General features: G+C 47.1%; 1 protein-coding gene across 1 annotated transcript in view; it reads left to right on the forward strand.

The window, feature by feature from the left end:
* LOC144138786 (uncharacterized) overlaps positions 1–26,496 on the forward strand; it is a 60,195-nt gene extending 33,699 nt beyond the window's left edge. Inside the window, exons 8-16 of the mRNA XM_077671252.1 lie at positions 7,888–7,945; positions 8,156–8,275; positions 10,119–10,235; positions 13,497–13,574; positions 14,383–14,466; positions 19,577–19,739; positions 21,822–21,989; positions 22,330–22,464; positions 25,489–26,496. Of these exons, the coding sequence (XP_077527378.1) occupies positions 7,888–7,945; positions 8,156–8,275; positions 10,119–10,235; positions 13,497–13,574; positions 14,383–14,466; positions 19,577–19,739; positions 21,822–21,989; positions 22,330–22,464; positions 25,489–25,581 (1,016 nt within the window). The 3' untranslated portion in view covers positions 25,582–26,496. The remainder of the gene's footprint in view (positions 1–7,887; positions 7,946–8,155; positions 8,276–10,118; positions 10,236–13,496; positions 13,575–14,382; positions 14,467–19,576; positions 19,740–21,821; positions 21,990–22,329; positions 22,465–25,488) is intronic.
* The last annotated feature ends 401 nt before the right edge of the window (positions 26,497–26,897 follow it).

A 26,897-nucleotide genomic window follows, 5' to 3' on the forward strand; every position in this document is an offset into this window, starting at 1 on the left:
GGACGCTCGAATCTTAATTCTGTTTTCATTATTTTTGGGCATGGCAGGGCACGCGCGGAGCGGGGTTCTCTGTTTTATACTTGCGTTTTGCGTCAATTGTCCCTGAGGCTTTCTTTGTGCTAGATAACTCGTCATGTGCGATTTCTGCCAGCAGATTTAGTCGCTTGCAATGGCTTTTGCTATTGTCACGTGTTGAGAAGGAAGCGCGTTGATGTAGACATTAACGTGTACTGCAGCGAACTGGTGCTTCGCAATAAAGTCCACGAACACAGAAGCACCGGAGAAGCAGTCAACACGGAGACGTTTGCTGATGAGCGCCCGCGAATGGAGGGCGGCGTTGCCTCTGCACGCATTTACCTACAGTGCTCTTCGTATTGAGAACATCGATTCGCAGTGGCAATTCAGAATCAACCATAACAGTGCTGAAAGGGGTCGCCACGCAACACCACTTCGCTATTTAACGGCGAGTGGCACTGCGCTTACACAAGGAGCAAAACGAGCTTTGCTATGAGATAGTTGGATGCGACCAGGGGCCGACTACAAAAGAAACAAATCAACAAGCATACTTAAGAACGTACCATTCTAGAGGTGTGCCGACATGATGCTAAAACCAAACAATTGTCCGAACATTGAACCTCCGTAATATCGCGTTGTAAGGCTCGAAGCGAACCATGTCGACGACCTGAGGCCGAATGCGTCGTGTTAATGTCCCGTAGTCACAGTGAGAAAAACATCGTAAACAACTTGGCCAATATGTCGTTGAACTCTGTATGGCTTGAAATTCGGTCGCAGGAGCTTCTTGCTAAGACCACGTCGTCAGATTGGGGTCGAAACCTATACAAATTCACCCCGTCGATACTCCGTTGCTCGGTATGGAATAATGTGACGTCCAGCATTCACTGGCTGGTGCTCAGTTGTACGAACTCGAGCAGGCTGGCGGGTATCATCCGAATATTGAGGTAGCCTTGGATGTCGTCGTTGTGTCCATTGTTTTCTACTTGCATTCCGTCGAGCACGGCAAACGAGCATTGTCGCTGGCTCTTCCCATAGACAAGCTGAAATGGAGTCATCCGCGTAGTTTTCTGGATGGCTGTACTGCACGCGAACGTGATGTATTTCGTCGCATGTATTGCATTCAATACTGAGGTTATAGAGAGTATATCTGCTATCATCCTGCTGAGGTATTCGTTAAGTTCGTTGGTTTGGGGATGGGATGGCGTGGCTCCTTGGTTTTTCGTGTTGCTGTAGCGCAAGATTACTTGAATGAGCTCTGCTCTGAACACCGTTCCGCGGTCTATGATTAGGACTCCAGCGGTTCCATGTCGTAGCACAAGTTGATGGAGAAATAGTTTGGCGACCTCTTGATTGGTACCGTTCGTCCTTGCGGAGCTTGTCATGCACATCATGGCTGCGACAATACAATTGTCTTCGGCTAAAGACCTAGAAAACAAGCCTAGAAGGTCTATCCTCCTTGTTGGAAGGGTCTCAATGCTACAGGGATGGGCTGAAGAAGTAGGTCAGGTTTTGTTAGCAAAACTTTTGGCCGCCGCCAATCCTGGTAGCTCTGGACGTAATAAGTGAGTCGGATGTTAGGCGGGGCCAATAGTATTTCACTTTGATTTTGGCAAGTGTGCGTGCTGCGTCCAGGTGTCCGAAGGACGTGCCGTCGTGGCATGCTTGCGAAAGTTTATAGCGACGTCTGAGGAAATGACGAAAGCGTAAGGTGTTCTCGTTCCGGGGACGAAAATGTTCTTGAAAATACGGAGTTCTTGCGGTGAATTCGGGTAAGTTTCGCTTGAAGGTCCTCTGCGCGGCGCCGTCGCGTCCTTCGACATAGTTGATCATGGCACGCAATTTTGGGTCAGTGTGGCTAGGTCTCTTTCCGTCACGATTCCGGAAAACGTGCAGAGTCCTGTTACGGCCCGTCAACTGAGGCGAGTGATGCGCAGTCGGCGTCGCAATGTTTTTGCGGGATTTGTAGACGGCGGTAACGTCGAGGTTTTGGGGTAGCAAGGAGTGGTTGACTTTAAGGCCCACCCGTTGCCCGGACCTTTGGGAGCGGCTCCGGTTCCGGTTCTTCAAGCCATTGGGTGACTTCTCCCGTCCCTTGCTTCGGCTGCGTAAGGAAGCTATAAGTTCACACCGATTAGACGTGGGCAAAGCAGGCCGCTCTTTGGCTGAAGCAGTCAATGGAGGGTGCTCATACAGCACAGCAAAAGTTGCGACCAAAATATGCATTTTCTGTTGCTTCAAAAGCACAGCGCATCTTGCGTGTTAGACAATGCGGAGGAGAATCAGGCTGTGGTCACTGTAAACGATAATGTCCGTGAAGGGGGCAGCTGGACAGTAAACGGCGATCATAAAGCGAACACGGTGAGGCACGGTGACGTGGTCAATGGCAGTGCTTAGAGCGTCCCGTTGTTCGGGGCTTGGTTTGGGCGCCATTGCGAGGTCAGCGGAGAAACTAGTTGCACTGGCCTTCCAATTAATTATAGTTCCGTTCCTTGTCAAAACGCCCATTTTGAACATGAACGTCGCGGAAACAGTAGGGCAGTACGACAAACACAGTAGGGTACTTGGTTCCATTTATGGTAATGCGTGACTTGTACACATTAAATTTGCGTGACGAGATGGCATCCTGCTGTGCGCATGTGCGGACCACCCTAACTTGTCTGAACTTAAATCAGCCACCACGCAAACTATTTGCTCACCGTTGAACAGCTGGTCCCGTGTCTAGTTCGGTTATCTCAAGACAGTCAAGGCAATGCGGCACGTCGGACGTAGGCGCATGGTGTCGCGGCTGGTTCGTGTTCGTGGACTGTTGCTGCTCGTCGTCGTCTCCGTCACAGCGGCCAGAGTGCAGTCATCGTCGTGCTGTGTTATCACGTCAAGGATACCGTATTTCGGGGATTGTGACGGCACACCCAATACTAACCCGCATATAAATTTATTGAAAAAAATAAATCAATAATTTGATAGCGATTCTATCGCTGTGTAACAGCCATGGCACCCTGTACCTGGCAAAAAAAACACTTTATGTAACGCACCCAACTCAGCAGCTCAAATGTCTTCACAAACTTGCTTATCCAGCTCCTGCTGGCGTAATAACTGGAGCGGGGAATATTGATGGTGTTTGCGATTTCAAATGCCCCGAACGTCATAATTTTAGACATTCTAGGGAGTTTTCATTCACTACTAAATTAGGAATTTCCCTGTGAAGTCCTCAAAGACGTCTGTGCTCAGGGGCGGCGAAAGAATGCATGAACATATGGCCCGGCTTTGTTTCCGCCAATTCAGCACTCATGGCTCCTCAACGCCCACAGTACTCGATGCTGCTCCGTTGTCTTCTCTGTGACAAAGTAAAATTACATTTCGCTCAATGGACTCCTAATAGTGATAACTATTGGGAACAATAACGACTGACACGAGGAGCAAATTGCAGCAGCAGAAATATGTGTAACGGCTGCCTAAGGTATGCGTATTGAGGAATTGGTGAACCAAAAGTTATTTAGGTGATTTTTTATTTTGGTTTAGTTGTATTTTTCTAGGAGCTCATATCATGAAATTCTGCTCGAAGCTTTGAAGGCGATTTTGGTTTTGAAACCGACTGTAACGCGTACACACATTTTCGGATAACGTTTACGAAGAAATGTGGTATGCAAACATCAGTCAGTGGTGATGGAGAAGCGTCAGGCTAATCGCGGGACCTGTTTTTCTGGCTTTTGTTGCGTCGTTGGAGTGTTGGCGGCATTTAGCCGTACAGAAACTTCACTTACACTAGCTTCTCCCTTAAGGTCCCCCTATGAGGGCTGAGGGATCTGCCACGCGTGAAGCTAGTGTTGGTGCAGCGGCTGCGATTTCTGAATGGGTAGGGCAAATGGCGAACGGAGAATCTATCTGGACATTGGTTTGTGTGAGACAGGTATTGGTCATTCTAAATCTTGCGCTGGCCGGGAAAGGGCCGGGAACATCGATAGAAAAACATCGCAGCTGCAGTGCTTGTTGCCATTCTGCCAGCATAACTTCGGTAAAAGAAGCGACTTGGGATTGTGGCATCATTGCAAAAAGTTGGCGCACTTTTTTTAAGTACGACAACGCGTATCGTTCCCCCGGTTGACAAATTAGTCGGTGGGGTTCGCCGTGAAAGCGTCAATTTGCCTGTTGTACTATCTTGAAAGCAGGCCCTGGGTCCTTGCGACCGTTGTGGCATCTGAGAGAAATTCATGAAGAGATTTTGGGTTGCTGTGGAAGAGGCCAGCAACGAGGTCTTGCTTTGCTCCGCACATCACAAACCGCAGTTTCTTCTTTTCGACGATCTCTAGATGAGTGCAGCAAAATAATCTGTTCCTCTCCTCAACAAACACACATTTGCAAATAAAGCTTCGATCGTTGCTTTCACATGACCGCAGTAAAGATTTTCAAGAATTTGATCTGAGATAGTGCCCAAGTAGTAAGATAGCTGTCATCGTAAGATAGCTCTCATAGCTCTCGAAGCAAAGACGACAGGAATCTACCAAATAAAAAAGCACACGCAGGGCCGATTCTTCGTCGTCGCATCTGTTCAAAATCGTGATTCGCTTCAGCTTCTCCAACCACTCTTCTGATTCATCCCCAGGGGATCCTCCGCAGGACGATGGTGGTTCCCAAGGCTGTTTAAGAACAATAGCCTGAGCGGGTTCTTGCACCATGGTGTTGGTTCAGGTACTGGGATTGTCGGGCTTAACGCGCCGACGCTGCACCTGGGCGCGGTCTAGCGGGGGGTTCCGGGATAATTGTGACCACCTGGACGGCTTTAACGTACGCCAAAATCTCGACACGCGGGCGCTTTTGGTTTTACCCATAGCGGAAGAGCAGCCAGCGTTACCGGGATTAAACCCACGTCCTTGGGCTCAGCAAGCATATTGGCCTGAGCCACAGCGCCACCACGACGGGAGCCATAGTGTTGGTGGCGATGGTCTTCTCGTAGTTCCTCCTTTGCAGAAAACGAAGCTCGTCCGTAAACCGTGAAATCGGGGGTTCGCTCTACCTGAACTGGCTTGTGTACACAACCAGAGACCATAGAAGACCTGTGTCTGTCACACACATATAATTATATCACTTTGTCTGACATTTCTTTGGTAAAATAAGTGTATTACGATAGAAAAAAAAATTGTTCTACAAATTTAGTCTGCGGTCATAAGAAAGTAGTGTTTGAATGTGTTGTTATATGCAAAAATATATGCACTTGATACAAATCGCGGAAGCCTTATTTGCTAAGAAATTATTGCATAGTTTGCCTGCTGTCTTCTTGTTTTCTTTTGGTTTTTTCGGTTTTTTTGTTGTTTTTTGTTGTTGTTTTTTCTGGAAGGTGGGGCTTTGTCAAGCTGCATCTGCGCAGCTTTCTCCTCATTTTCCACACCACATTGCGTTGTTGACATTTCTGTTTGTAGTTTCTTTTGTATGAGCACGCACTGCTTTGTGGTCAAATAAAGAAACTTCAAAGAACTTCAAAGAGTTCGGAGAGAGCACAAAGAGTGCTTGCGCAGCACATTCCGGGATTACTAGCGCAAATTGAAGTCCAGAGTTCCTAGGCCAAGTTTCGACCACTCTGGGTGCGTTTACGGAATTTATTTAGTGGAAAAATCACTTCGAAAATGCTGTCCTCCTTTCTGCATCATCGCCCATTTTCTGTGGCGTTTTCGTGCGCCGTAAGGAAAAAATGACTCGGCTTGACTGCGCTACTGCACGGCTCGACGACCTTCCGACAGACTCAGTCGTCCGCTGACGGGTCGTCGCAATTGATTCGCTCAGTTGAAACTAAGCCACGACACGTTTGGAATAGAAGATTGTGCCTTCCTTCAGTTTCAGCAAAATGCGAAGTTGGGCGAGTTGGGACGCATTCATGATGAAATGTAAGAGTGCTATAAACGACGAGAGACACAGGTGAAATTCACAAGACGTGCACCGACTCGCAACTATTTTATTGGAAAGGAACACAAACTTATTGTCGACACGTGCAATCTGCTGTGCTGAGAACAAACAAAATTTGAAACCTCTGATAAAATGTCGTAAAGGCCTCAGAACCGCGCGCAGAGTTAGGTGGCATCTAAAAGAGCTTTTTCCTCCTCGTACAGCATCAGTGAAGGCTGGGTTACACCCCCCGCTCGCATCTTGTTGAGCTGGTCTTTATGTGTCAACAGAATGTCGCATTCAAGAAAACACACCTTGAGACAACATGTTCGGCAGTGCTGTTATCTCTTTAGTCTGTTAGCTTCTACACTGTATCAAGCTCCAAGTCCAGGTCACTCCACAGAAGCGCTGCACAAGCACACATGCGACGCTTCGCTGGCTGGCACGCTAGTCGGAAAATCTAAGACGAATCGAGGGCGAGAGAAGAGTCAGCTAAGTTCAAATAGGTACTAAGGAAATAAAATCAACTGATACTTTTACCGTACACCGTAAAACTAGGGTGCAGGAAGCACATTTTGTGCTGGGTGAACACGCGCAGCCGTCAGCAGCACGACCACACATCTGCGAACGCTTTTCCGTCCAATAAATGCAATTGCTAGACGTGCGATATTGTGGAAATGTGGGGCACGCTTACTGCACGAGCGCTATACAACAAAAAGTCATTTAAACTGCTTAAAATGCTAAAACTAAATAAAAATGTAAACTGTTTATACATTATATACCTTATATTTCTAACGCGTGATAGCGCTGGTTTGTGGCCGAATCGTATCGAGAGATAGGCATGTTATTTTGCCAGTCGCAAGTTCCAATCCCCGAGACAACGTCCTTTCTATTTTGTAAGTGAATTTCTTCGGGTTTGGACGATGTTTTCTGTACTGAATCTGTCATTTTTGGGCCGTAATGTTCATTGCTCCGCGAGCGAGTTCTCGTTGGCGTGATTTTGCGATAAGTAGCGACTGCTTGCGGGCAGTGGGTGCAGGTCAGAATCAGAATATCCTTCGCCTGGTCGCCTGGTGCGAACACGCCTTTCTATACAGGCACGAGTGAGACAAGCTCCCAAGATGGGGAAAAATCGAATGGCATGTGAGCATCTGCGGTGACGCGGTGGGGCGTAGTTCCACTGTGTAGGCCTCGGCTAGTGATCGCTGTGATTGGCATTTTAGAGCCGACAACATAACAGATGTGCGGTATGGCGATTATTGATATATCGAGAATGCCATCCAACGATAACGACGGGTGCTAAGCATGTTTTCCACAGTACCAAAACCGAAACTTGTTTCAATGTTAATATTGGGTATTGTCCAATAACGTAGCACCTTTACCTGACGTCACTGCGGTAGTTGGTGCAGCTACCGCAAACCGCACATGATAGTTTTTCGTCTTTCGGGCTTTGTAAAATAAATATCGCCTTATCGCCCATTTAAACGATGAAAAGTGTTTTCGTTTGAGCCAGCCCACGCACTGCAAGCAAAAACGGGAGCTCGACAAGTTCACTTCAGTGTCCCTTTAAAGTAGGGAGCTCAAACCCACAGGACTTCTTACGAAGCGGTTTGAAAGAAAGCTTAGGTGATTGCATTAATTGAACAGCGCTGAGACGGGACAGAGTGAAGACTAACAATCCAGGTATAGCTGTATGTTATTCTTTCCTCGGTCCTTTCTTTGCGCTGTTCGATTTATGCTAAGTACCAACTCGTCCCATTAGAAGCTCTCCTAAAGATTGGGTAAGCTCCTTGGTAAGAGCTTTGGCAGGAAGGAACAATGGACGTGTAGTTTATGCGATCTGTGTGTGCTTGAAATGGTAATTCAAGGAATGTATGTCAAGTGATCGGTTGCGGGCTTATACTCACAGAACAGCAAATAATGGCGGTAATGGCGACCTCATAGTTTTAAAGAGGTTTATTCCAGCCTTGATAACAAACCTCGATTTCCTATTTCCAGGGAGCCATATAGCAAGCCAAATGTTGAAACTGCGTTCGAAGAAAACAAGCTTAAAGCGGTAAGTGCACTTTGTCGATGTGCGCGTAAGCGTGCGGTTTTGACATCGGTTCGTCTCCATTAGTCCTGTACTCACAATTTTAGTAAAATAAACAGGTCATGTTTTTTTGAGCTCCAGGTCGCCAGGAAATCCTAGTTCGCATTCCGCATATGCGGCTAAGGGCGCAGAATCTTCGCCTCTACGGTTGAGCTGACCTAACGTACTTTGCAGCATTCGGACGGACGTACACAACGCCTTCCTGCTGGGGCCCTCGATTGTGATCGCTCTGGGAGGCGTGTGTAACTTCTTCGCAAGCGGAAATAAGAAGGCGCTGGTCCACATGACTTCCACGTGAGTACGGAATCCTTCCGCGAATGAGCAAATAGTCATTTCCGCAAACTGTAATTGTATGTGCAGACTGATGTGCGAAGGGCTACGAAAAAAGAAAGGGGCGGGTGTGTGGCGTCTGGTGTAGTTTTGAGAGTTCACTTGCGTTCCGACCTCAGAGCCACAGTTTTTACTATGGAAACCGCCACCGGGTGCTGGCAGCATGACTAGAAGAAGAGGAGAGTTTGTGAGGAAAGGTTGCCGGCTGCGGCGCGTTGGGCGAGAGGTAGAGCAGAACGTACGAGCACAGATGGCGTTGTGAGTAAGCAGTGGCCAGCTGAACCAGGTGCTTCTGCAGGTGAACGCTCGTATTCTTTTAAAGACAAACTAGTAAACACGAAAATTGGTCTGTCTGTCTGCCTGTCTGTCCTGCGATTCAGTTGCCCAGCGAGAGCTAAAAGGGTTCTTTAACGAAACGTTTTTATAGGCAAAGCATTTCGAAATATAAATCTGGTGGCAATACTCGTCTTCGTGAAAATTGTTAAGCAAAAAAGAAGCATTAGGCATACTCATTCACAACATCGATACATAAGTGATAATTATAGGGTTCTTGCTATTAAAAATGAATGAATGATTCTGTTTTGCCATAGAAAATGAAAAGATACGTTGTCATGCGCGGTCGCCCGCGAACCTAAACTTCCTGGCTGCATTTCTAAATGTTGAACAGTAACGAAAGATGTCCGTAGATGGCGCGAGGAGCGCGCCTGCAGCAGGCCCTTAGCGTGCAGCAGTCGAACAGGATTGACTTGAATTCAGTTACGAGGCCGGGGCGCCGGTCGGCTGTGTTCTTTAAACGACGTTTGCAATAAAGCCAGAAGATACGCGGCCATTTTTTTCTTTTGGGGGTAGTCAAGTGTCGATCTGGTAGGGGTCCGTGGTCCGCGTTCACATTGTGAGTAATTAGTTTGGGTCCTTCCAACTAGAACTTGACTGTCGAAATGCATCCAGAAAACAGATGTCCGCTGCCCTTGAATTATTGCAGAGGGTTTCATTACTTCCGCATTTCTTATCATTTTCTAAAACGTAGCCAAACGTCAATATAAGAGCTTGTGAATGGCGTGCCATTTGACGGATTTAAATGGCCAGCCATATAGTCGGATGAGGGCAATTAAGAACTTCCACGAAAAACTCGTCAGGTATACCGGGTCTAGGTATAGATACAGGGTGGAATAATCACAATGCCCTGCAGCACGTTGTGGAAGATCACAGAGACAGACTGAAAGATGCACATAATCAAAATTTTGTTGTTTCTAAATTTATTATCGGTTTCGTATCATTCCACAGGCAATCGCGCGATGCTGCTGCCGTAACATGGTGCTAGCTGTGGCAGTTAGGCATTGTATTCAACCGAATCTTTCCAAGGCTTTCTGAAGAAGAAGATATCGCCAGTTTCGCATTTCGCAAAGTCCTTCTTTGGACTTGTCCTTGGTTGTGATGAAAAAAAAACGATTTAGTCATCAGTGCTTTTTACTATCAATTGAGCAACAGCGTTTAGACATCGAAAAGCACTAAGTGCTACGTTCTCTCCGAACAACGGCCGTTCTGGTATCAATTTTCATAAAAGCAGAAAGAGGACACATTATTGAAATGGCCACGGAAGTACTATCACATATAAATGGAACAAGCGTTTATCCTTAGAAACAAACACAGTGTAATGCATCGGGATGTAACGGAAAACGGGAACAAGGTGTTGTGCCTCTGTATGCGGACAAGTTCTTCTATGCGATTGGATGAGCAGTGCACACGCTTTGTGGTGGGTTGTGCATGGGTAGCGTTTCATTTTTTGAAGAAAAACTTGCCATCGCAGGGCGGAGTTAATGACCCCAGTGACTGGCGTCACCTGGATGATCGTGGCTGTTCCTGGAGCCCTCGTGGTGGCGGTTACATGCACCATTATGATCTGGCTGCTCTACGTGAAGCCTTAGTAAGTGTTTTTCTTTTTCTTTCGTCCTTGTATTTAAAAAAATGTTAACTTCATTAACCGTAGTAAAAAAAAAGCCTAACCACACCCCTATGCCTCCTTTGGCGTTGGAGACTGCCGACCTATCTTTCTATATTTCCTCAACGAGCCCCTCATTTCCTTACTATATATATATATATATATATATATATATATATATATATATATATATATGCTTTCCAAGGTTTTCTTGACTGCCAACCCTTATTTCTGTCTTATTTCATCAACGAGCCCCTCATTTCCTATTCTGATTCGCTATATATATATATATATATATATATATATATATATATATATATATATATATATATAAATATATATATATATATATATATATATATATATATATATATATATATATATATATATATATATATATATATATATATATATATATATATATATATATATATATACTGCGAATCCGAATGAAAAATGCGAGGCTTGTTGCATTACGACAGAAGTAAGGGTAGGCAGTGAAGAAAACAAAGGCAAGCAAAGGGGAAAATGTGGTAGGTCATTTTATTATCTTTATTATCATGAAAACAGATAGCTTTTTAAAACAAAGTGGAGAAAAACATGCCCGCCGTTTGGGATCCAAACCCACGACCTCCCGAATACGCGTCTGGTGCCATGACCACAACGCTCCCGGCAAGTTGTGCTCCCCACTACTTTCTTGGGTACTTATGTTAAGGTAATTGTTTCCTGTGCTTGGGGTTGGTATCCAGCGCCACTCCTACTACTCAGGGTAAAGGGAACCTTTCTTTTAACCCCCGCGTAGTGACTCGAGTGTCTTTAACTGATTTAAATGTGAGCTCATCAGGCTCAGACATGTTTTAAATACTTCGGGCACAAGGTATCAAATACCACAGTCCCCGCAAAACAAGAAAACGTAGGTGCTATCTTAGCGTTTCAAACACTCCCATGCCATAAAATGTTACTGCCTTCTCTCGGCACCGTAAATATTTACCGCTAGTACACCGCGCAAATCAGTGAAATTCATTGCCCGCTTACACGCCGGCTCAAAGATACCAGTTGAAACTGGGATCCTGACTGCGAACTGACCTTCACTGAGCAGAACCAAATGTAATATAATAGCCGATCCTTAAATACACGGTGCCTACAGATCCTACGGTACTAGAAGTATCGGCTCCATCTCGAATCAGGCTGATGATGACGGCTGAGAGCACCCAGTTTGTATATCATGTACACTACCTGAACAAGGACGAAATCTATTACGCCGTCACTGAGGTGCCAATTAATTATGGTATTTAGTATTTAGTCTTAACATTGCTATCTACATAGAAATCGTCTATGTGGCCATCCATCACGGGCATTTCAGTGTCTTAAAGGGATCTGCAATTCGCAAGGTCGTCAGTTACGGAGGCCTTCGAAACTATATAAACATGTATTGCACAGGAATCACAAAAAACGGCTCTAGTCGCGTTGTAGCCGATACACTCTTCATGCATACCGTGGGGTCCTTCTTTCATGCACTTGGAAATTCAGCGTAAATCTGTTCTGCTCATTTATTACAAATATCCTTTGAGCGATTCGTAAACCAACTAATGAAAGAGTATAACATCCCAACCTAGTAAATCAGAGATTAAAGATTCTTTATCCTGCAAAAAATTCGCCGCGTATCTGCTCCTTTCGTTACAAATATCGAAGAAAGGCGATAGTAAACTGGAACCCCTGCCTAGTAAATTCCAACTTCTTTTTCCCACTCACTTCTCATGCTGTTCCTTTCCCGTTTGGTAAATCCCAAGATAACACGCTAGAGGTTTGCTCAAGTCAATTTACTTGTAACGCGTACCACTCCTCCGAGTCGGGGGCCTCGATGCCAGCACTGGCGTAGGGCGGAGACGGGCGTGAATCCAGGCATTATAGAACCACGTTTCCCTACTGTACGAGCGTTCCAAGTGGATCGTGGAACCTATCTAGCGGAACCTTTTGTTGCTGTTGCCGTCTGATTTCTTAAGTGCGTCCAGAAGGTACAGTAGCGCGGGCAACAGCAGGCGACAGTGTACTGCAGTTCACGTAAAATTTCATTTGCTACCGCAATAACCACGCCTCCATATTTTTTTTAAATAAAGGAACGCTGCAAATATCACTCATTATTGATTTTCTGCCTTACATCTGCGTAATGCCTTGTTTTTGCTCAACAATGCTGACAAGTGTGAACATACACACCGGACTTAGACGTTTAAATTTTGATTGATTGTAGGGTTTAACGCGCCGACGCAACGCGGGCGATGAGGCGCGCCGTAGTGGAGGGCTCCGGATGAAGTTTGACCACCTGGGGATCTTTAACGTGCGCCAAAATCTCGTACACACGGGCGTTTTTGCTTTTTGCCTCGATTAGAATAGCGGCCATTGCTACCGGGAATCGAACCATCGACCTCGTACTCACCACCACAATGCGTTATCCACTGAGCCACCACGGCGGGTACGTTTAGATTGAACTGTTGGTATATAAGACTTGCGCAGCTTGTTTCACTTTGGCCGGGTGGCTCAATCTAGTCAGACAGACAGACAGACAGACAGACAGACACAGACATGCAGATAGACCAAAATTTGTTTAAGTAGCCCAAGAAAGAGTATAGTCTTTAGAAATCGTCTACAAATGCAGAGTATGCATCTAACCACTCAGTGGTCTAAAACACGACGACTCCGGCCCGCCGGCTTTTTAAAACAACCCTTCTATGGTAAAACATCTCCAAATTCTCATTTTCCCGTAAGCTGTAACCAACCATGAATCAAATGCTAGCAGCGGCACTCAATAGCGTCGACACGATTGACCATATTGTATTTTTACCTGCACTATGAATGTGGTATAATTTTCATTTGCATGGTTGTTTGAGTTGCACCCTAAATTTTCCGGCTTTTCTTGTGTTGAGCTTTTACTGACCACATCATGCTGTTCGGGATTCTGGCACTCCAGCTTGCGTGCTGTTGTATTCTCTAAACGAAATAAATCAGTCATAAATAAAAATAAACTCGGATATTTAGAGTGTATGTGATGAAGACATGTGCAAGCGTCCCCACGATAAACGACCTTGGACGTCTATCATTAAGAGGGTGGATGAAACTCTCATTCATTCTGTTTTGTGGTCGTATCTGCTTCAGAAGCCTCATGTTTGGTATGACTTGTGGTCCTCGCATACGAGTCTCCTTGAACAGACAATTGAGACCCTGCTTTGGTGGGTTCGATTCGTTGTGCAGTGACCCAGAGCCACTGTCGTCGCTCAATGTGGGCGTCATGAATGCGGCCAGACCGAGAACTCGCAATACCAGTGTAAGGTGGGTGTTCTCGACCACGACCGCAACCATATTGATGTCGTAACATTGCCATGTGGTTTAAATACATTGCAGGTTCAGAAACAGGGCACTGCTTTGCATCCTCTTTAGCCACTTGACGGCCAAACGAAGTAATGCTCTCCAAATTCATTGTAAAATGGTGGGAACGAAAATTTGATGACCTACAGCAGTTTATGTAGCAGAAGCCCGTAGCTACAGCTACCTACCCAGTTCTTCAACCTACTATACGCTAAATGGTGCTGTCTTTACATGTCTACTTCACACCAGCGCAGCTTTTTAACACGAAAGTGTTTTATGCCGGGATACGCCAAGATTTAACTGACGTCATATCCGTCACAGAAATGACGCTAGTACAACAAACGCAGGAGAAACGCCAGAAAAAGTTTGATGTTGACGCAGATGTTGCTGCCATCTACGAGAAGTGAAAGGAAGTATAGTGCATCATGACACTAAAGAGCGCCTACAGCGGCTCAATCGGGCAGCGTTTTGGAAATGTAATCGGGGTAGTTGAACATGATTTCGCCGTTTGCCGCTGAAAACCTTGCAATAAGCCACTTTTGCATGTTGGAAGACTTCTCTCAAACTATACCAATCCAGGTGAACGTTAACACTGAAGTATCAAAGCGATTTGGTAGCGCAAATCACCCTTTTCTTAATTAATGTTTATTTGAGCTTGCAGAAACATAACGGTGTGAAATGCTCTGAAATATGAAGGCGCTCTGCAGTTTCCTTTTGTTTGTCGAAAATCAATGGGTTGCATATGATACAACTTGACGTGTCCGTCTTGCAGGGTCGTGCGGAATGTCTATGCCGCGTACGCTGCAGTCTTCTGCTTCACGTACGCACCTCTACTTATGCTTGGCACGGAACCTGGGTGAGCTATTGCTCTTATTTGGCCTCTCTTCACTGCAATGTTTTCAAAGCGTTTGGATGTTTGCGCTCTCCGCTAGAATGCCTACACTTCGCCCTTTGCACGAACTACCAAGGCCATGGTGTGAATGCTTAACGTTTGCAGCTGCCGCTGTTTTAAAAAGTTAGCGACGACAGCAAACCCCCACTTCTCTGTGACCCCACCCTGTGGAATATATGTGTGGAAGCTATCGCGATGACGACAGCTGGTATCAGTTCGCACCCCCTCTGACGTCAGCATGCTACAGTCGATTCGAACACTTTTAGTTGGTTAGTATATCTAGCCTTCCTGAGACTCCCTAAATTCACTCAACATCGTGAACATTAAACATTTTTTTTGTATAGTCATTATTCCATTGCACTTCGGTGCAAGCGGCATATGATGTGTTCTAGTAGTATTAAAGAATAGCCAAATTTTGCAACATGTAATATACACAACGAACCCGGTTGACTCAGGACTTGTACCCTCTGTATAGGGTTTACGAATGGCAGGCTTGTAGTCGGTGTAAACATGTGGAACAACAAATAACCGTAAATGCGGAGGCTGTTTTCGGTAATAACTAATTCACTACGCGTGTACTATAACTATTCCTTAGTAAAGTTTAGGTATGACTCGTCCTGTATAAATTTCGTGAGCTTGTAATGGTTTCACAAATCTTGCTTCAAAACAAAACACTTAAGACAGCTTACGTGCGGGAATAGAAAGGCAGCAAATTTCGGTTTCGCAATTTTCTCAAAACATTCGACAAGGTTTTCGCAATCGCGCTCTCCAGAATGCTCCAGGAGTCCTGACTACATGCCCCTAGCACAGGCTAACACGTCTAAGGCCACACCCCATTCACTGGACCTACCTATTTTAGAGCCAATGATCTCCCGCGGTATAACCGATGTGCCATGACTGAACGTTCTTCTGATAAACATCCAAAACATCAAACAGCATAACAAAACAAAAGGGCTCCTCCAAATAAACATTGGCTATATTACTCGATGCGCTAGAATCAGGACTACCCGAAAAGACCAGACAGGCGACATCAGCCCAGGCGCATGTAGGTGCTGAACAGCGTACGTGACCGAGACACACAGCTCGAACGCAAAACACTCAGCACCCAAGATGCCACCAAGGAACAGAATACCCGTGACAAGGGCCATCTTACAATGCAATTATGGCATAAATAATAAGACAAGCGGTCTACAGCATTGACTGTCGTCATTGTATCCACGAAAGGAAACCAATGCCGCCCAAGCAGCAAATGGAAACACCCGACTCGCCGAAAACGATACTTATGGGGATCCGTCAGAAAAATACACAGCCACGTTAGCTTCGAGCAGCATTGCGCAGATCCACCAAATAACTCCGCAGTGGGGTTGCGAAAACACACTCGCCGAAATTCTGTCTCACTCAAACAACCGAAGGAAAAATCTATTCACAATTAACTCTTATTGCCGTCCCTTGTACAAGCTACCAAAATTGAAAGAAACCGTTCAGGATCTCTTAGTACTAGTAGGCTGTCGCCCCGGTTTTTTATTGGCGATTGCAACCCCCGGACCAAATGTGGAGATAGAAACACAGCATAAATTATGGACAAGCAATAGTCAACATGATCGAAAAAAACTACCTTAGTCTAAAAAAATAAGCCCATACCACCAACTAGGCTGGGCGCCACCACATCCCGTGATACCGGCCGTGACATCTCCTACGCGACAGGTCACTGGACGATTTTCGGACAACGACCTAGGCTAATCTATGCTCCCACAGTGATGTCGTATAGATCCCCATCATGGGCACGTACTACGAGGCCCATGTAGGCTAAGCTGACATGAAAAACTGGGACCACTTCTGCAAGGGGAATATGCTCAGGGAAAAATTACAGGGCTCACCCATGGCGACTGAAACGCATAAGTTACGGCAGACGTAATGAAGCACACCGATTATATCGCCCCGACATACGTACATGACATACCACGTAGACTCCAAGCTTCGACACTAATGGGAAGCCAGCCTTAGTGTCAACAGAAGCTGGAACCCCTCAGTCGCAAACCTGGCAAGAAACTATCCGGTGTAAACAAACACGCGGAAACAGCATGCAATAAGCAGGGCTTCAGCAATGCAAAAGATATTAAGGCACACTATACGCTACAAAATATGGTATTAACCGTGGCATCTGATGAACCCATTAAAACTAAAGAGATTTAACCCGCAGTATTATCCGCAACCTAATGCATTCCAGGTCACTACAGACGAATTCTTGGTATATTGAAAAAAAATCCTTTCGAACCGAGCAGGATTTTTGCCCATAATCCTGACCAGGGCAGCCCAACACCAAACTTGACAAATCAACTGCACAAGCTCAAGGCTGCCTTAGCAGTAAGGAGCAAACTAAGGGAGTCTGGCTCAGACCAGATCACGTAGGCATGTGGCGATGCAAAGCGGTGCTTCTGTGTGTGCTGCAAAAAGCGCATGCGCACCCAAGAGAAAGTTATCTTCGAGAGGAAGGCTGATAATAAGAAGTCAGTTGTTGTTTGGGACGTGGGTTCACTTGCGCAGCTCTGCCGAGCAGCGCCTCCCAACAGGAACCTGGCGTACCTGGACGATCAATACCTCCAAACTATACCAGAAACTTTCAGCAACTACTGGTGTAGAGAAAAATACCGAGGCAGTGGAAGATGGCTCAAATTTGTTTTATTCCCAAGAAGGAAAAGTGCCCGCATATTGAAATATTTCGGTCTATCTTGCATCATGCTTACGCAAATATTGGACAGGCCTCCACAAATACCTTGATGCGACAGAACAAGTCCCACTATCCATGATAGATGCCAGACAACACCTCAATAAGCAAGATCTCGTCATCCATAGTAAGAACGAGATGCTTGTTCCTGCCAAACGCCATTCCATGAGGGCCATTGTCACACTCGATTTAAAGGGAGCTTTCGACAGCGTGGCACACAACAAAATCCTCCGGAACATGAACAACACCGGCGGTGGGGGGGGCAACATATGTTTACGATATCCACTTCCTAACACCGAAAGGCCGTAATAAAAATAAGGGACGTCACTTCTGATCCCATCGCACTCCGATGTCGAGGAAGTCCCCAAGGCTCGGTCGTCTTCCACTCCTGTGGAACATTGCGCTGGGACGGCTGTACGGTATTCTCAACCTATGCCATGGACTTTACGCAGACGGGTCCTGAAAGTTCTTAGACAGGAATGTGTTTAATTAAATGAAGTGGAATTCACTAAATGTTACTTCTTTCAATGGGTATGCCAGGTCAAGATTCATCCTGTATATCAAGAACCATGAATCCCTAGTATCGTGAAGGGGGACACGTGGCAAGGGCGAAAGATTTGCGAAACAATTTTCGGTCCCTCGTAAGTGTCGCCTACACGGAGGCTGCCTCGCACCATGAAAGGCGAGCTGAAACTGCGGTAGTATTAAGAAAGACGTCGTCTGCCAATCTGCCACGAGGCTCAACCTGAGAAGCAGAAGAGCTAGCTGTAGCTCTAGCGTTAACATTGACCAAAGCAACAGTCATCATATCGGATTATTAGCAAGTATGCACTAGGCTCACGTCGGGCTCGTTTGCGCAGGCGGCCCATGGTAGCAGACAATAATGCGCTCAGACAAGAGCGTTGCATTGCGTGGGCACCGGCCCATAGCCTAAAGGGCTACTAATGTGCCCACCCTTACCCTTCTCAGTCTGGAGCCCAATGTAAATACTGGAAACAGCCGGGATCACTAAGACACGTTCTTTTAGATTGCGAGAAAACCCAAGCCTACTGCCTCTATCCCCTCCTCAATATACACAGCAGTGGAAGACACTGTTGTCCAGCTCCCATCTTGTCGACCTGTTCCTGGCGGTTGTTGGAGCGTTTGTAACCACGGTAACAAATGGACGCCCGTTATTTCATGCGCCACTCCCGCGTGAACATCATTTCCCTCAATAAACGTTTTTAAGGGCTCGCGCTGTTGGCGTCTCCTGTCGTCGCCATCGTAATCGGCGTTCATCTCATATAGCCGCAATACTAAAACGCCGGGAAACTAGTTTACACCTCGCGCTATAAGGTCACGCGTACAAAACAATTCAGGGGAATTTGTTTATGCCTCGCACTGGAGCGCTTCCTAAAGCTCACTCAAAGAACGCCGGGACACTCGTTCACGCCTCGCGCTAGAGAGCTTCGTGCTTCAAAGACAAAGGAATTTTACAGCAAAGCTGTATACCTGTACCCCCCAACAGTTTCATCTCCGTTGGCAAAAACGCCAAGGCGCCAAGAATACACTCATATACTGCATGCTTCGCCCCTCACCAGGTGTCACGTCACTCGAGATGGCCCGGGATTTTTTCTTTCTCTGTACTCCCATTGCATGAGGCTTGGATTCGAATCTGAAACCGGAAGTCATGCTGCTTTTTTACAACTATTTTTTTGCGAATTATAATTTATGAAACCGCCCTGGGTCACCCCTACCCCCGATTTTCCAGTTGTTGCAAATTTAAAAGAACCTCTAGCCGATGCGTACGGTTATATGTGCAGGCCTGGTTTATAATTCCAAGGACGCAGCGATGGCTGCCGGACAGCGTTTCGCTATCGCGGTGCAGCCATCACCTGTGCTGACGGACACTCGCAGGTTTCGGAAATTTATCTCGTTTTGTCGCTGTTGCGTGCTCAAGAACAATGCTTTTTTACCCCCGTGTTTACCCCGCAACACGTGAGTGTCGGCAAATGCAGCTGATGGTACAGGGGTGATACCAGAGCTCTGCTACAATGTGCGCTGTCGCTACGGTCTGGGAATCTTTGAGCAAGACAGTACGTATGTATACTAATGGTTTTCGCGTTAAAGATATACATTGTTCCGAAAATATACATCTCTCGCGGTTGTTCCTGTGTTTGTTCCTTCTCATTCGGATGAGACTAAATTATGGGCTATTTACTTTTGCGTTTGTCAACTTCGCCACTTAGACGATTAGATTAGCAGCTGGATTAGCCTGTTTGTTATATTAAACCGGAAGACTTTTATTCTTGCTCAGTGGGTGTTCGTTGTGGCTGAATGTCGTTTTAGTAAAAGTCTGGACACGCGCAGGATAGCGCTACTGGGTGCCCTCACGCCCCTGCTTTTGGTAACCGGCCTGATGACGTCGTACGTGCCTGGCGTGGTCAATGTCGTTCGCGACACCTGGAATCTGCTGCCATGGGGGCCCCTTCTCCTACTTGGCGCCACTAAAGTAGCCTCCAAACTCGTACAGGTGCGCACGTTCATTTGGAATTTGCAGTGCCGGCTGGCGGCAGAACAGATGAGGCGAACCATGCTAGACGAGGGTGCAGGTTGGTGTTTAGAATGGCGCCACGACAGCTCGAGCAAGACTCTTGGACTCTTATTGCCGCATTTCTAATATTGTAAATAGATCCTTCTCACCTACCATGGTTCGTTTCGCCTTCATACTACCGCTGCGTAACCATATTACAAAAGAACAAAATACGTAGTAGACGTAATCATTGTGGGCTACTTCCCAAACAGCCACCAGTGTTTGCTGTGCCAAGCATAGGGTCCTGCCTGGTGCGACAGCACTTGTATTGTTTCTAAGGCAGCCATATAGACGCGCATTTTTCATGGCTCATACCACACAAAGCTCTTCCACTCTAAAGCGGCTACGCAATCCCGGGGCCCGCCTAGGTGGAATGAAGGAGCAGCCCATACCGAACGATTGATATCAATCGTTCGGTGTATCAAAGCATATTAAACACTGGGAGAACTTACCACACTCTGGACATACGCCCAGAGTGTGGTAAGTTCGCCCGGTGTTTAATATGCTCGTCGAAGCCGCAAGTGCGTGAAAGCACCCTTATTCAGAGAAATCGTCTCCACATACAATTCCTTTATTTCTGAAACACGCGTGGAGCAAGTTTTCAGGTATTTGAATTCAAGCTTCCCAAGCACCACTCGATGCTGTTGCACAGAGGTTCAGAAAAATACGTAGGTCCGCGTTATCTTGGACGACATAAACCAACGTTTGCTCGAGCTCGTGGTACACGAGCTTCTTGCTTGCGCTGTCCCTTCAACGGGAAGTACCACTACCCTTGAGCCCCTGATCTTCCCGCCTGCTATGTTTCGGTGGGAAGCTCGCAGCAACTCTAGTAACTCCACAGGGGTTAGATGAATAGCACTCGCTATACTGTACTCACAACAGCTGAGGCTGACGTTTTGTTCGATGTGTTACCAGCCCTTAACGAGCTGAATCACTGTTTCCCGTTTTGGTTGGTTACGCACAGTTGAGAGGAAAACAGACTCAGCCAAGAATGGGTATCAACAGATAACAGTTGAATTTAATCAATAAGGGTTTAAACGGCGCCGTCTCCCTCACCGGTCTCCAGGACGCGTAGCGTCGGTGCTCGTGCGGCTCCTGGTGAGGTACAAGCGTGTCAGCCGGGTGGCTTGTTCTGGGTCTTCGAGGCAAGGTATCTTCCGCTCTTGCGCCAGGTGGACGGGAGGCGCACGTTCACCGCTGGATCGGGGGTGCTCGGGCTCTCGAGTCGGGGAGCGCGTACTTCTCTGGGCTTTGAAGGTGATCTCGGAGTGTAGCTTTGAGCCCGCTGGTCCGTGTTGGTAAAAGGTGCAGGAAGCGGAGGTCTTCGCCGGCTCATTCTTGTGCCGGGATGCAGGAGCACACTATCGGATGCAGAAGCACACTACGACGGCTTTCTCCGGCGGAATCGGTTGGCGTCGGGTGGAGAAGGCGACCCCGGGGGCTTGTTTCGACGCCTGCTTATACCTTCCGCGGGTTGCGTGGAGGGAAGGGATGGCGCGTTGGGGAACGAATTAGGTCCTGCCTTTCATTGTTCGCTCCCTGCGCGTACGTGACTCCTTCACCAGCGTTGCGGGTGCTTCAAGGTTGACCTGGGCTCGTATCCGTGAAGGATGGCATGTCCGCCCGTGCAATGCTACGAACGGTGGCGCCGGTGGCAACGTCCGAACGTCACAGATGCATTCCCTATCCTGCTGCTGTTGAGTGGACCACGATGGAAGTAAAAGTGAAGCACTGTTTTGTTGACTGCTGAATGGAATGGAAACGGTGATCCTGCACACTCAGCTCACATTACTCGGTATCAAAACAATGTTTGCCTTGTCACCCTCAACAAAAGGGCCAACAATTTGCAACCGCGACTTGTTGCCGAGGCATTTCTTTGAATTCTACCTGTTATGCCGCGCGATTATTTCCGCGCCTAATTACATGAACTGCCCTTTCGGAATACTGTCTCGGAGTGACAAATGACGATGATGTGGTTGAAGAATTATAGACATTTTTTGCTCTCTTGCGCCACACGCGCAGACATGCAGCCTCCTGCAAGAATCTCTGGGCCGCGTCCCCGACTCGTTCTGGGAGGAGCGAAGCTCTGGCACAATTCAGGCCGCCCTGGCATTTGTGGCCGCCACGCTGGCCGAGACAATGGACAAGCAGCTGCTCACCGAGGTCATGACGCCACTCGTCCTCCACGTAGTGAGTTCTTAACTGCACATGTACACCGCAATTTGTCTGCCGTATTAGCGGGCATGGGGACTGGATTAAAAAGTGTATCCGAGCCAGGGACGAAGAGCCTAAAAACTACAACCCTAGAAAATAGATTGCGCCAGAAACCTGGCTCCGGTTCTTCTTTACTGTATCGATTGCTGGGCTATGTCATTCGCCAAAGTAGCGCATTTGGTTAATCTTGCTGTTCCTTCACGAGCGGCGTAGTGAATTCAATCCGGCGGCGGTTTCTGAGAGTAAAGCCGGCAGTTTTCAAAGCGCTGAGCCCAACATAGCTTACTATACTTTTGGTTAACCGTTCCCGCTGCAGGCCCAGCTGAAGCGCGTGAACCCAGCCGCCATCGCTGTACCCGTGATCATGGGCGCCTCGTGCAACGTCGTGCTGCCGGCATCGATACACATCGCTCTCCTGCACGAGATGGCCACAGTGCCTTTCTGGATAATTGTGAGTTTCTCAGGGCAGAGCTGCCAGACGGAAATTAAAATACTGAGATGTAGGCCAATGAGCCTAAGGCGGGGCTAGAACCCTGGTGCCAAAGAAAAATACGAGGGACGATTAATGGTCCAACACTCGTTCATTAAAGTATGTACAATCTACACGGCCCACCGTCTTTGCAGCGAAGTTCCAAGAGCAGTGGAGGGCGCAGCGCGACGAGCGCTGGCTGAAAATTTTTCAACTCGTTCGGTGGCCGCCGTTTAGATTGTGTGGTATGACGTGTGGGATGCTAATGAAGAGATTGATTAAAGTTGTGAATCCTTTTTCCTTGGCTTGTTTTTTTTTCGGCATTATTTCTCCAATGTTCAGTACCATAAAACGCGCACCACTCGTCGCAACAAGCGATAAGTGGGGGTACCGTGACGTGTTTACAAAGCCCTGCTTGTACCAGTTGTATCGCGCCTCCGACAGGTGGTGACACCAATCTCGCACGAGCGCGCACAAGGGATAGCTACGGCAAACCTTCTGTGCTGGTGCGCACGATGATGTCATCGCTCGGCGAGGTTTTCCTGCGCGCGTTCGCCAGCCGAGTCCAAACACTGGACTAAACAGCATCGCTGTTAATAACTACGCCGGGACTTCAATTTGTCAAGGTCTGTCAGCCATGGGTTCTTATGTATGGTCAACTCAAACTGGCCGCCATAATGCAGGCATCTGTACAAAATCTGCATGTAAATACCGGATCTCACGCTTCCCCACGAAACCTGAACTCGTTGTTGAAGTTAGGTTTCAAGCTGTATTGCACTACTGTATTTAAAATTCAGCGAGGAAATTCATGCATAATATACAGTCACGGTAGTGTTCTACGGTTCCAAACTCGTCACCTAACTCCAGATCGGGAACATCGTCCGGTATTTTCGTTTATCTCGTTTAGGGAAGACTTTCAACTTTAGCATATTTAAGGGATCTATAGCGCAACCAAAACACGAAGGACGGAATGAATATACAAGGACATAGCGATTTGTACTTGTGCATCCTTTTCGTTGCGCAGTACATCGCTGAAGTATGATGAACCAATTAGTCCAACAACTTACCTTATTAGCATATTTACTTGTTCGGAAAGCACACCGATTGGTGGCTGAGTTGTCTCCAAATGGCATTCATGCCGTCGTTCATCCTTCAGTTCAGGGGCGTAGCGCACCATGTTTTCGTTTGAGACGCTCCGTAATGGCGCACGGTACAAGAAGGCTTCGCAATAGCCTGAGTTGATACGATGCGTCGTTCTTGGCCGTTGCGTCCTCTACAATGGCCTTGCGCCATTGGTCGGGGTCTTCAACTAAAAATTCCTTCTATCCTGGTCACGGCACCAAATTGGTAACAACTACGCAGAAGGGGTGGGTTAGAGGTCACCGGGTTTATGGGCTACCTTCAAACCACTAGCCTAATTAAGAAGGAGAGGAAGATGACCATGTCTCAAGCATGCTGCCCGTGCAGTGGCTGGTGGCCTCTTTGCTTCCGTGTCGTCGTCTTCCCATCCAGATGGCATTTTGTAAAAACCCTAAAAAAAAAGAATTCCCCAGGGAAATGTCATTCCCTTTGGGAGCGTCAAGCCCAGAGGAGCCGACGCTCACTCCTTGAGGGCCTTAATATTCGGCGGAAGAAAAACTCTTTACTCAGACAGGAACCTTGAGCGCTCCCACAGCAAGGGGTGCATCGTGGGCCCCGTAGGTGGCGATAGGTGGAGCACGTGACGGCGGTGGCCTCTATGCGGGTATCGCGGGTTCCCTTCAGGTGTTTTTATAGGCGGGGAGCGTATGTCCGTCAAATTACGAGTACGTCTTTCGTAAGAGCAGTCCAGCCTTTTTCCTTGTGTTCCAAGACTTGGCCTCCCTGGGAAGTCCTCCTTGCAGTGGAATTTGCGTCGTTAGACGTTGCGGCGGGGAGCTTCGCTGTGACCTCTTACTTGGCAGCGGTTCTGCCATCCGCAAAGTCAGGGTGGGGCCGAATTGGAAAACAGGGGGTGATGGGTCGGAGCGGATACTTGCTTCGTCCCTCGCCCGGCGTGGGCGCCCAAAGCACAGAAGAACAGAGCTTCCGCTCGTGCTGTTCCAGGTAGGGCAGGAAACAAAAGATAATAAAGGATATGCGCGCCCCTATGACGCGCGAGCAGCGCGAAGGCGGGAAATTTGAGCTGCATTGAACAAACATCTGGTGCATTCATTACGATAGGAGTGAGACGAGAGAGAAAGAGCGTAAGAATAGGAGGGGAGAGCAGAGAAGGGCTCACGTCTTGAAGGCGGTCCACGACTGTCACTTTTGTACGTCATTATCATTAAAGCTAGAGGATGTGTGGGTAACTTTGTATCTTAAGACTGGTGCCTGTTAACTCCTCCACCCAAAATACGCATCCAAATGTATAATGCATAGGCTTGAGGTCCGAACCAATGTCTTTATCGGCATGCGAGTTTAATGGTGATAGCATGCTAATAACACACACTCAGGCCTCCCGTTTACTAACGCCTCGTGCTATAAAATGCCTCGCTTTCAAAGACACGTGACTTCGACTTCGCAGACATTAAAACTTTATTGAACAATAAGCTTTGCTTGAAAACGTCTGGTGTGAAGCGGCAGTTTCCACCAGTGAGGCTGGTACGGAGTTTTTCTTTAAGGGCTGCCTCAGGTGAACTCTCTGGAAGAATCGCGTGGCGGTGAACTCCTCGCTGCTCGCTTGGTTCCTGACGTAACGAAAGTGAAAACACGTAAGATATATAAAGCTACACACACATGGGCGCCTGCGTTTTTTTTTTTAATCACGCAGGCTGATGGTTTCAGGAATGCAGAATCGCACTACTCAAAGTTAAGGATACAAATGGAGGCATGAAATTTGTAGTTAAATATTTGGTGTTGAAGAACCTTCTTAAATGTACTCAACTTGTCAAGGTAACTTGACACTTTTTGGCTTTGCCACGGATATTACTGCAGTGAGTGTAGCATTTACCAGGGTGTTGCATTTGCTTTCGTCTTCCCCCGCAGCTTCTCCTGGGACTGTTCGCCAAGGTTGTTCTTCTGCTCTTGGTCATCGCATCCGCCAACATGGCTGACAAGATGGGGTTGTTTGGCCAGTAGTTGCTTCCCAGTTATCGGGGTCAATGCGCGGACGGCTGCTACCTATTTGTTTTCCCTCGATTCGTTTGTACTCCCGAATTTATAGTTTGGGGCACAGCAGCTTCAACCTTCTTTTGACTGTGTGTGCATTGTATTTATAAGAATGTATGCATTCCTGGGTTTTTTAATACTCATTTTGATAAGCGAACAACATGTTCGCTATAGCTTCAGAAAACGATAAATATATTTCTAAGTGCGTTGTTGATTACACGATTGTTTGGTGTCATTACGGAACATACTGTATACCTGAGGATTCAAAGTAGACACACCAAAAGCCTCACTTGATTGCAACACGTTGCTGTTACGATGATATTTATCCTAAATTGGTGTGTCTTTCCAAAATACTGCGGGAAATCATGCCCCAAGCCGTTTTGAGTTTACTCAGCAAACGCGCCTCTCTCTTCACATCGCTTTTTCTAGTTAACGCATGAGCAAGCGATACAGCAAACTTTGCACCAAAGGATCGCATTGCAACGCTGAAGGCATCAAAGGCGGTCCCGCCTGGGCCACCAATCATGTTCACAGCCAGCCTGCGTGTTGTGGTGGCGCAGTTGGCGTTGTCTTCGTGCTCGGATGTCCGAATCTTCGCGTCATGAGAATCGCTTTGCAAACGTAGACACGCGCATGTGGCGCTTAGGCTCTGAAAACCACTGTTGTTGAGTGTTTGCATCGTCTACGGTTGCATTTGACTAACGTCGCTGTCGTTTTTGTAACTATTAAATGCTGTTGTTTTTAGACAGCTGCAAACAGTAATATGTACACTGGAATTTGCCCGTATACAGCCGTGTATTGTACTGTAATTAAGAACGGCGGCGGGAGGTGCCCTGCGCCTCATCACCCAAGCCAGCCGTTCCTCGACGCGGCGCGAAGAGTTCATTGCTGCCTATATTTTGATGAAGACATAAGTCGTCGTCGCAATTTTTCTGCCTTAATCTTCTTTTAAAAACTTCTAGTACGCCACACCAAGTACAAGGGAAGAAGGGTAGTAGTCGTTTGAACAATTCTCTAACTGTTTTTCTGAATGGCCGGCGTAGAGTCGGCGCCACCGTTTCGGATTCCAATTCCAATCATGATGATTGATCCGCACGGATGACGAATAGCGACACTCAGGACAGCGAGTAGAGGAAGGAAATAATTGTGCAAAAGCAAGCGGGTAGGTCAGCAATGCATTAGCAGTTAGATGGGTAATGTGCTGAAGCGACCCAGAAATGAGCAGGTGTAAATACAACTTGGAAGAATGACTGCCTTGATTCAGCTGAATGTTCACAGGAAGGTCG

Source organism: Haemaphysalis longicornis, unplaced genomic scaffold, assembly GCF_048455015.1.
Source record: "Haemaphysalis longicornis isolate Haplotype H1 unplaced genomic scaffold, Haemaphysalis longicornis Haplotype H1 scaffold_5, whole genome shotgun sequence".
In the NCBI taxonomy this organism is placed as follows: domain Eukaryota; kingdom Metazoa; phylum Arthropoda; class Arachnida; order Ixodida; family Ixodidae; genus Haemaphysalis; species Haemaphysalis longicornis.